The following is a 10,479-nucleotide window of genomic DNA, read 5'->3' on the forward strand; positions in this document are numbered from 1 at the left end:
AAAGAAACAGTGTTGTTTCTTCATGCAGATAATGAATTTAGTCCACTAAGGGAATTGAGTTCCTTTGGCCATTCTAGGTTAATACTCTAGTACCAAATGTAATGGTTAACTGGAACCTTAGGTCTTGAGGAATCCATGAAGATTCAAGGATTGACAAATATAATTCGAGGTAGTCACCATTGAAGAAGAAAAAGAAAAGATAGAATATAATGAGAATAAAAGGAAAAAGTGAAAAATTTCATAACAAGTTTCTCTTATTCATGTTTAGCACTTGTGACAAGTATTTATACAAGTTGGCCTTGGGTCAGTTGGCTCTAATTACATGTAACTAATTTGAGCGTAACAAATAACTCCTTAACAACTCCTAAATGTAACTAAATTCACCAGCCAACTAATTGTAACAAACTTTGAAAACTCTCCTAACAATTAGTAGTGAACTAAATTTGGGCTCATTACAATATTTTTTTTAATTGATAGCATAACCATATTTGAATTAATAATGTTAGGGTTACTATGAATTTTACTAAATATTATTTATAAATTGATGTATTTCACAAAAAAAGTAATTTAAAAATTCATTTATTATATCGTGAAAATCTAACAATTACATTCTTTTTTATGTTTGTAATAAATACTATGTAGTAAAATTTGTAATATCTTTAGTATTAATATATTTGAAATGACTAGCTTCCAAATATCCACATCCCATACACAATCTTGTTCCTATCAGAATTAGATATTATTTTAGCATTTTTCCAGTACATATTTAAGGTGTTAGAGTCAAAATGTAATTTATGTTGGCAAATCTGTATCTAAAACCTTATTTTAGATGTAATTGAGTATTAATTTTAGCGTCTAGATTAGGGCTTGAAGTTCCACATTGAAGGCACAAGAATTTGCTCAAGAAGAGTTTATTTTGCCTTGACTATAGGCCCCACTGCAGCTGATCAGTTGAGCTTGATTAAACCCCTACTTCAAGCTTGACACCACTTGATTGTTTGAGTCTCGAGAAATTTGTTTTCATAGGTTGTGGCCAATGATGACTAAAGACATAGTAATCCTTGCACTGGGGTTCCAAAGCATATATAGACTTATGTTAGGTCATCATAAATATAGAGAGAACATTGTGTGAAGAGATCTTGTTGTGACTACTGTGTTCCAAGGGTTTGCACCAAGCATCGTCTCCAGGACTTAAATGCAGATCAAGGAGTGTTCGTAGTGAAGTTCTTGCACAAAGACTACTGCAATCAAGTTGTTGAAGAGATCCACATGATAAAAGAGTCCAACCGGGTTAGATTTGCATGTGCTCATGTGAGTAAAGTTCTATTATAGGTACCAATAATAAGATTGAGATATTATTGTATTGTAAACTTTCATTTTGTCTTGTGGATTCTTCAGCTTGGTAGTAAGGTACAAACCAGTAGGGTTTTTCCCTTGTAACCATAGCGCGAGTATTAAATTTACTTTTCACCATATTCTACTTTTGCAATATGGTTGCGACCATCACATGTCAAATTGGAAAATTGCATAATTAAAATAATTAATCAACATGGTTAATTACTAAAATCAATCAGGGTCTAAATTTCTGAACATAAGGTAGTTACCAAAACAAGAAATGTTAGGCATGTCATCAATAAATCCGGAGTGTCTACAGTGCCATAGAAATTCCATGCATTCTTATTCTCAGGTCCAGTTATCTCAATATTATGTTTACATTTGATCATCGCCATGTCATGATGGGACGATGGCATACAATACGGAGATACATTCAAAAGTCTAAGATAGGAAGCGCCAAGGCGTATGAGAAGGAAGAAGATGAACTTGAAACTAGAAAACTGTGTAACAAGTGCATTACTCTGCTCCTAAGTCAGAGCAAGAAGAAAACCAAACACAATTTTTCTTGTGTCATTCGAAAGTAAAAGGAAAAGTAAACAAACTGGGAGAGTTGTAGCACAAACATGCTCTCCTGTCTAGTAAGGTTTAACTAGTTAAGCCTTTGTTTCTCTCATTGGTTTGGGCACAACATATCGCAGCCCTTTCTCCCCTCGAGGAATTGTTGCTTCTGAGTTTTCACACTGTGTAATGCTGCTGGATTGTATCAATGTCCAGTCCTTTCAGCTTCACCACTGACTCAACATGCCCCTTGAGTGTGTGAAGCTCCCGAAGCCTATAACCACACGCACAAAAATACAGGTGTACTTTCTTAGAATATTGATTCATGGTGGAAGATACTAAATTTCATAAGTTAAACACTGATAAAAATTCTGCTTAAAAAAAAAAAAAAAACCATGATAATTCGTCTGTATATACCAATTGTATCCAGGAGCCTAACAAAATGTTGGCTTACCTTGCAACCTCAGCTCGTCGCTTGGCCTGCTCAGCAATCTCAGACAGCTCCCTGTAGCTGTTCTTCTCATGGAAGAGATTAGTAGTTTCTGGTGGTTGAAGCCCATGTAAGGTCCTTTGAGCATGAGCCCATTGAGCTTCTCTCTCTTCCTTTCCATAATCTTTCTTGGTGGTAAAGGCAGTCTGTTACATAGAATTTCAAAATGACAACAAAAAGTAAATTGAAGTTCAGTTCACTCATCCAACTAGCTAAATGCATAATTCTACTTTCAGAAACAAAAATGAAATCAAACCTTGTTTTCTATCATGTTTGTCCAAGCCTTCCCACTTAGGATGTAGCGGATGGCAAACTTTATGAAGTCAAGTGGAATATAGAAGATGATACTGTAAAGCCAGATGACTCCAGCCCATCCCCAACCCATTCCTTTTATCTTTGCAAAGCTCCAGTCGGCATATACAGCTATGATAGTTGCAATCTGAGAACACCGTAATCTGTTAGCTTCTTCTAACATATCGAAATGCTGCATTGAAAAGAGTTTTAAAGGAATAAATGGCACCATCATTCTTACCAATTGTGCAATACAGAACGCACTGAGTAAGAGACTTCCAGGGCGTTCAACATAGGACCAGCTGCGTGATCGAGTCACAAATATGAGGGCCTGGCTCACAATACTCACTTGCAGGTATAAAGCAGCCATCATTTGATCAGTGTCATCCTTTATGTGTCTCACACCAAATTTCTCCTGAAAGCATAACAACAGAAATCATATTAGTTCAAGGTAATAAATATAAAGAAAACACCCATGAAAGTATATTTACACAATAGAAATGAATTTATCTCGTACAGGGAAGAAGTCAGTTTCATGCATTAACCAGAAGAATATGACAGTCATCAATGCCAAGTAACCTCCAAGAACAACCCCTGTAGCAAATATCTCCTTCAGTTTCCAGCTATCTGGCAGAGGAGATGGCACCACTCTATCCTTTGAGATTGTCATAATTGTTCCTAAGAAATATAAAAATATACGGCGTCAACACTAATCAAGCTGTATAGCACAAAGAATGAGAGAGATTGTTAAATAATTTTGAAAACAAAAAGTACTCTTTAAGAACTCACCATCATTTAGAATGGCAATGATCAGAACCATGAATGGAGAGAAGTCAAATTTCCATATCAGAGCAATGAGCATGAAACCAAACTGCAATTAGGAATAAACAGAAAAACCATGTTAATCATCTCCCCTTCTTTAATAACAACTTATATAGTTTGAAAGCAATAGCATCTACGTACCACTATACGAATGGTGATGGAGACTGCATAAATCTGCAAAAGTAAAATTAGAGGAAGTTAAAATCTTCACTCAAATGAAAACTTAGAACATGGTAAAGAAGAAAAGAGAGCAACTAACTGTGTAGTTCTTCATTCTTTGGAATATAGCTCTGCTAGTCAGCACTGCACTGATAATAACACTCAACCCAGGTTCTGTCAGAACAATGTCAGATGCACCTCTTGCAGCATCGGTAGCATCAGCAACGGCTATTCCAATATCTGCCTTCTTCAAAGCAGGGGCATCATTGACACCATCTCCAGTCATTCCACAAATGTGCTTGCTCTCTTGCAACTTCTTCACAATTTCATATTTGTGCTCTATACAGTGGAAAGGAGCAATTAGTGCCAGAAGAAATACTTTATCCAGAAAACTATATACTGAAATTCAAATTTCTTGTTTGTAGCCAGCCAAAATAATAAAAGCACCAACCTGGAAATACTCCAGCAAATCCATCTGCCTTTTCAATTAACTCTTCAACAGGAAGGCCAGCAATGCTTTCATCCTTGTGTTGCCCTAGTAAAGAAGCAGATGGGTACATGTTTGTTCCCATTCCAAGTCTACGGCCAGTTTCCTTTGCTATGGCGAGTTGATCACCTGCAAATTGAAGTAATAGTACAATAGTACGAGTGAGCATTACTGAAGAAAGAAAGAATATGTATTGCATTGGAAGAAAAAATTTGTTATTACCAGTAATCATCTTGACATTAACACCAAGATTGAGAGCCTGGCGGATGGTTTCTGCACTGTCATGTCTTGGAGGATCAAAGAGGGGCAACAAACCAACAAACTGCCATGGACTGCCAGGACTTTCCTTAGTTTTCTCTGGAACTACCTGCCAAAAAATTTAAGTGAAAAAAAAAATCAGAGAAGAAATAATAAGAGTTTTTTATATATAAATATTATTAATGAGGAGATACAAAACAGTATTAGTCATTAAATCATCAAGATTGCTAGTAAAAACCTGTCTAGCAATAGCCAATGATCGAAGTCCACGCTCAGCAAACTTATCGATAACAGAAAAAGCCTTCCTCTTAAAATCCTCTTTGCAGTTGCAAAGGGTCAGGATCTATTTGCAAAAATTAATTAGTTAAGAAAATGGCATGACTAGTGACCTCTCAAATAGTGCCTTCAAATGTTGGGCTAAGTGAATAAAGGATCAAGGTTACCTGCTCAGGGGCACCTTTGCTTGCTCGGTGCCAATTTCCCTCGTCATCAACATATGTCAAAGCAGTTCTCTTGTCCACAGGATTGAATGGAAAGAAGTGCACCTCTCTAATACCAGCCCGAGCCTGCATAGACATATTCAATACAACATAATCATCATTGTTCAAAGATTTCCACTTCAATGTTCAAACTACACACCGACAACTACAATGCTAAGGAAAAAAAAAAAAAAATTTAATAATAAGTTATACCTCCTTAGGGTCAGCAAGCATTCCAACAATGGCAGCATCAATGGCATCCTGGTTTTCAGTTCTAGAAGCCCTTGCAGCAAGCAAGATCACATGGTCCTTATCTACTCCCTTTGCAAACACCTCAACTAAGTTTCTGTCAACACTAAGTTTGTTGAGTGTTAGTGTCCCTGTCTTGTCACTGCAAAGTACATCCATACCAGCCATCTCTTCAATTGCAGTCATTCGCTTAGTGATGGCGCCCTGCTGAGACAGTTTGTGAGACCCAATGGCCATTGTCACAGACAAGACAGTGGGCATGGCAATGGGGATGCCTCCAATCAAGAGAACCAGAAGATTGTCAATTCCTTTTCTATACTGGCGGTGCTGAATCGGGTACATGACTATGATCTCAATAATCATTCCAATTGCAATGGAACAAATACAGAAATTCCCAATAGAAGAAAGCACCAACTGGAAGTGTCCAACATTTTGTGTGCTATCCACAAGATGTGCTGCCTTCCCAAAGAAAGTATGAACACCAGTAGCAATAACTACAGCTTCAATTTCACCTTGCTTACAAGTTGAGCCAGAGAAAATTTCATCTCCTGGATTCTTGGTCACGGGAAGTGATTCACCAGTGAGGGCAGACTGATCAACCTTTAAAGGATCACCCTCAAGAAGACGAGCATCAGCAGGGATGATGTCTCCCAATTTGACACTAATGATGTCTCCTGGAACCAGAATTGCAGCTTCCTCCTCGCTCCATTTACCATCCCTAAGCACCTACAAGTAAATCACCAAGAAACATGAGATGAAGCTTACACTTTGCAGAAACATGGCCCATTTAATCATGCCTATAGGATTAATAACCTGTAGCCATAATAATGAATTGCCTTGCTCACAACAGTTTCAAATTATCAAGACAATGATTTAATTGTATTTTACTTTTTATTAGTCTCATAAGTATGTTCAACCTATGCATCCACTCCTAGTAAACAAAAATGCGGTCAAGTTAGAGAGCCAAAGCTTCTTTAGCCAAAAAGTTCTTCATTGTGTATATACGTCACAAGGCAAATTCACATAATGTCTATTTGGCATAAGCTTTTTCTTTTAGGTTTTTTAGCTTATTTACCATACTTTAAAAATATTTAATTATACTTTAACCAGTTTCAGTAAATAAGCAAATAAACTTTCATAAAAAAGTTACATCCAGACACATGAAAGACCCTAGAAACTAGTGGTTATACATTCATAGTTGCATAAGGACAATCATTACAAATCATCTATCAAAAAAAGGTAGCTATCTAAATTGCTGTCTACAATCTACACATATAGTTAGTGTTATTACCTTAGTCTTAGGAGCAAGACCAGCCATGAGAGCCGCAGCAGCATTCCCGGCATTGTTTTCCTCAATAAAACTGATGGTGGAGTTGATGACAAGCAGGGCAAAAATACCCACAAAGTCTTGCCAATCTGGGGGCTTTCCGCCACCATTTGCCAATGCAATAGCCATTATAGCAGCAGATTCCATGACCCATGATAGGGGATTCCACATGAACCCCAGAAACTTGAGAAATTTGCTTTCCTGTTTATTTAAATTCAAGCATACACATACACCATTAGACTATCAGAATTATAGACATTTTTTTCATGAAAACTGGTAGATAGTCAATATATATCAATCACAAACTAAAAAAAGACCTTTTTCTCTTCTAGTTTGTTGGGTCCAAATATTTGAAGCCGGCTTTCTCCTTCTGCCGTGCTCAAACCTTCGTGTGTACATTTTAACTGCGCAAACACTTCCTCAATGGGGACCTTTTCCTGTATACAAAGAATTTCCAGGAAAAATTGAAATCAAAACTCAGCAATCAGTGCACCTAAGTTAATCAGATACTACTTTATATTGAATCTTTTCTAAGTATAAGGTGCTGCTGCATATATTACCAAATTTGTCTATGTTATCATGAAGTTAACTTGCAACTGCTTAAGTTACTAATGGCATATCAAAATTACTTTTTCTTGATCATTGAATCTTTTAAGTGTAATTATTAAAAAAAAAAAAATCAATCATTGAAGATGAAGGGATTTGAATAGTGAAAACAAAGAACATATTAAAGTCCTTGGTGTAATTTAAAAAAGAAAGAGAAAATAACTTATTTCTTTGTATAAAAAATAAAATTTTTTCAAGGGACTTCGCATAAAAAATTATGATTTAGCTTTCAAGGTTAAAAACAAAAACAAAAACTATATAAAACTCCAACTTAACCGGTTCTTATAAAGTAAAATAAAAACAAACAAATAAAACAAAACAAAAACCAACTTAAGCAGGTAGACAATAAAGTCAACTCATCAATAGTACCCAAAATAATAATTATAATAATCTTTTAGCGTGCACTGACTTTTCAATCATACTCTGTCACACCTTTTTTTTTTATATATAAAATATTTTAATGCTATAAAATAATCAAGTTTAAATTTTAGACAAAAAAAAATAAGTATATATTATATGGTATACAATCAGTGAACAAAAAATGAAACTCTAGAACTAGTACAGAGAGTTTTAAACCCAATGTTTCAAATGAGTGGTTCAGATCCATAAGACGAAACTATAGGAGCATAAACTATTTTTCAGTTTTTTTGCTAGAAATTTAACAGTAAATTGTAAGTAATTGTCTATTATTTACTTATAAAATCACTAGTTTTTCTCTACTACTCATACTATACCACATTAAAGTTATGACAAAGAAATTATGAAATATTTTGTGGTCTTAGATTTTTTTTTTCTTCCCAAAATCATAGAAAAAAAATATATATACTTGGATCTTAGTCCTTTTATTTATTTTTTATATGATGGTAGTATTTTGGTAGACGATTATTTTCATTTCTGTGAAACCTTTTGCACTAAACAGTCATAAAATTTGTCTCATAATTTTTTTTTTTTTTTTTGAGATTCAGTCTCAGAACATAAATGAACGAGCCAGTACATGAACATTAATGAACGAATCACACATGAACAATAATAAATGAATTAATGAACAGAGTTTGAATTAAAAAAAAAAATCAATAATAATAAATTTTTTCACTACTATTTTTTTTTTTTTTTTTTTTTTTGCTGGGTAATTGGTTTATAGGGGGATCGAACCCCCGAGCTTGACAAGGCACTAAGGCCCGGTGGTCACTACTATTTTATTTAGTAATTTATGATTGATTGTATGTTATTTTCACATCAATTTATCATTATTTTATTTTGTGATAAATTATAATCGATTGTAATTTATCATTATCTACCAATTTTTTTTTATTTTTCACCATTCAAAATCTTCTATAACAAAATTGTGACAAAAATGATGATGGTGCTAATAAAAACGGCTCTGAAAATTGAAGCCTCGAGGTCGTAGCTAGACAGAAAAGAGTTTTGACTCAGGCCGTGACAATATCAATTTCACAAGAATTTGTTTGTGCCCACTTTTCCACTATGTGATTTTATTGGCCCGTGTATTCTACGCGCTCAAGTTCCAATAAAACGTGGGTGTGTTTTTTAAGTGTGAAGACTCAAAGGGTAATAAGGGACAAATAAAAATAAAAAATAAAAAGAAGAAGAAGAAAAAAGAAAGAAGAGAAACTAAAATTTGATGAATCCAAGAAAATAGATCAGTGGTGTCAGGGAGAGTCAGAACCAAGAACCGTTGGATGTGAGAGTTTACTTTTACTTTTATTATTAAGGTTTTTAGTTTTTATTACAAAAGAGGCAAATTTTGCAATTCCAAGAGTGTGAAAAGCCTAAAGTCCACGGAATAAAAGTATCTATAATTCCCTATACAAGCTTTTGTTTAGCAAAAAAACAAGCTTTTGTTTTTTTACTATATTTTAGAGAGAGACAGAGAGATAGAGCTCTTAGAATAAAAATGGGCACCCATTAATTTAAAGATTTGGAGTATAAAATTGTGAAAATGAGACGTATCAAACTCCATCTCTCTGTCTCTCACATGTTTCAGATCCAGTTTTGGAAACATGTGATCTGTTTGGTTGAAGAGAAAAGGGTTGAAAAAAATTAGAAGAAACTCAAAACTCTGTTTTAAAAAAAGAAAAAAGAAAAAAAACCATCTTTTAAAAGCACAGAAAACCAAAGGCCTTGCTCTAGAGCCTAATACAAAATCTAAGACTTGAAGGCCTACATGCATGTTTTTACTAATGAACATGAAATTTAAATTTTGGTTAGTATCTAAATCCTCAATTTTCTGGGCAGTCAAACATAGGATTAGAGAAGAAACAGAGTCAAAAAAACTTGTACAGATTAAAAAGTGTAGTAGTAGTAGTTGCACTTAATTTTTGGACCGTGATAAATAGTTTGAAAAAGAAAAAAAAAAAAAAAAAAAACTGCTTCTTTGGACCGTAGACCACTCCTAGGAAAGAAAGAAGAGATAGGAAAGAAGGAAGAGAAATTTAATGAAAATGACAACAAGAACTCCATTTTTGTTCTGGTCTAAAGAAGTACCAAAAAATATACATATAGTGAGGAACTTCTTATGGCTCCAATGGAAGAACTCAAGCTAAGCCCACAACTTAGAACTAATAGATCTTATTTCTAAGACAAAACTCAATTTTCATAAACAAAAACATGATGCAATTATCAAAGTTTGCGGAGAAATATAGAAGTGAAAGAAAGTAAGAGAAGAAGAATGAAGGGGAAATGAAAAGAAATACCAGATCAACAGTCTCGTTCTTTATTTGCTCAAGGCTGATACCCTCCATCTTTGCAGCCTTAATAACCACAGCAAATTAAAGGAGAAACACAAGAAGAAAGCAGAGGATTTTGTGTATGAAATGCTTAAGTTTTTGTTTTTATTTTTATAGTGCCATTCAATGAGAATTCTATATCCCAAGAAAAGTGGCAATGACTACAAATGAGGGCACGGCTTTCTCTTCTCCATTGGCCTCTCCTTATATATACTACTCCTCAGCCCCCATTAAAATAATACCTTATTACTGAGTCATTGTATCAGAAAATATCACACTTCCATTTAGCCCCCACCCCAAGTGGACCTCTCTCTCTCTCTCTCTCTCTTTACCAATGACTTGTCGGTTGTGGCTGCTGATTGTGATAGTGATGGCTCGGAGTTCCAACCTCCCTGTGATATCCAAATGAGAAATTTTGATGCCACACTCAAAACCATAATTTTGTTCACAACTTCCTCATGTAGTGAGTTGTGGTTGGTAGAGAGATGTTGTCACATGGACGAGTTGTGAGCAAAGTTGTGGTTTTGGTATCGCCACGTAGGCGAATTGTGGACAAAGTTGTGGTTTTAGGTGTAGCACTAAAGTTTTTCTATCCAAATATATGTACATCTATGTACATGGGGTCTCAAACTTGTTAACGATTGGCAAGTACAATGTCCCACATGTGTGTT

The 10,479-nt window shown here is 34.9% G+C and overlaps 1 protein-coding gene across 1 annotated transcript; it reads right to left on the reverse strand.

Annotated features, from left to right (window-relative positions):
- Nucleotides 1–1,654: 1,654 nt before the first annotated feature.
- On the reverse strand, nt 1,655–9,999 carry LOC126707563 (plasma membrane ATPase 4). The gene is made up of 16 exons (XM_050407283.1): nt 9,776–9,999; nt 6,773–6,892; nt 6,420–6,656; nt 5,093–5,854; nt 4,844–4,966; nt 4,639–4,743; nt 4,365–4,509; nt 4,107–4,271; nt 3,756–3,994; nt 3,638–3,670; nt 3,464–3,545; nt 3,192–3,352; nt 2,916–3,089; nt 2,640–2,822; nt 2,348–2,529; nt 1,655–2,167 (listed from the first exon to the last, which is right to left on the reverse strand). Exons 1-16 carry the CDS (start codon nt 9,821–9,823, stop codon nt 2,071–2,073), a joined length of 2,856 nt encoding a protein of 951 aa, XP_050263240.1. The 5' UTR covers nt 9,824–9,999; the 3' UTR covers nt 1,655–2,070.
- Between the last annotated feature and the right edge of the window lie 480 nt (nt 10,000–10,479).

The sequence above is a fragment of the Quercus robur genome, chromosome 11, assembly GCF_932294415.1.
Source record: "Quercus robur chromosome 11, dhQueRobu3.1, whole genome shotgun sequence".
NCBI lineage: Eukaryota > Viridiplantae > Streptophyta > Magnoliopsida > Fagales > Fagaceae > Quercus > Quercus robur.

Coding starts and splice junctions, on each gene's coding strand:
- LOC126707563 (XM_050407283.1), bottom strand. CDS start 9,823: ATGGAGGGTATCAGCCTTGAGCAAATAAAGAACGAGACTGTTGATCTG. Junction 3,090..3,191: donor ATGAAACTGACTTCTTCCCT/GTACGAGATAAA, acceptor TTATGCTTTCAG/GAGAAATTTGGTGTGAGACA. Junction 2,823..2,915: donor CGTTCTGTATTGCACAATTG/GTAAGAATGATG, acceptor CGGTGTTCTCAG/ATTGCAACTATCATAGCTGT.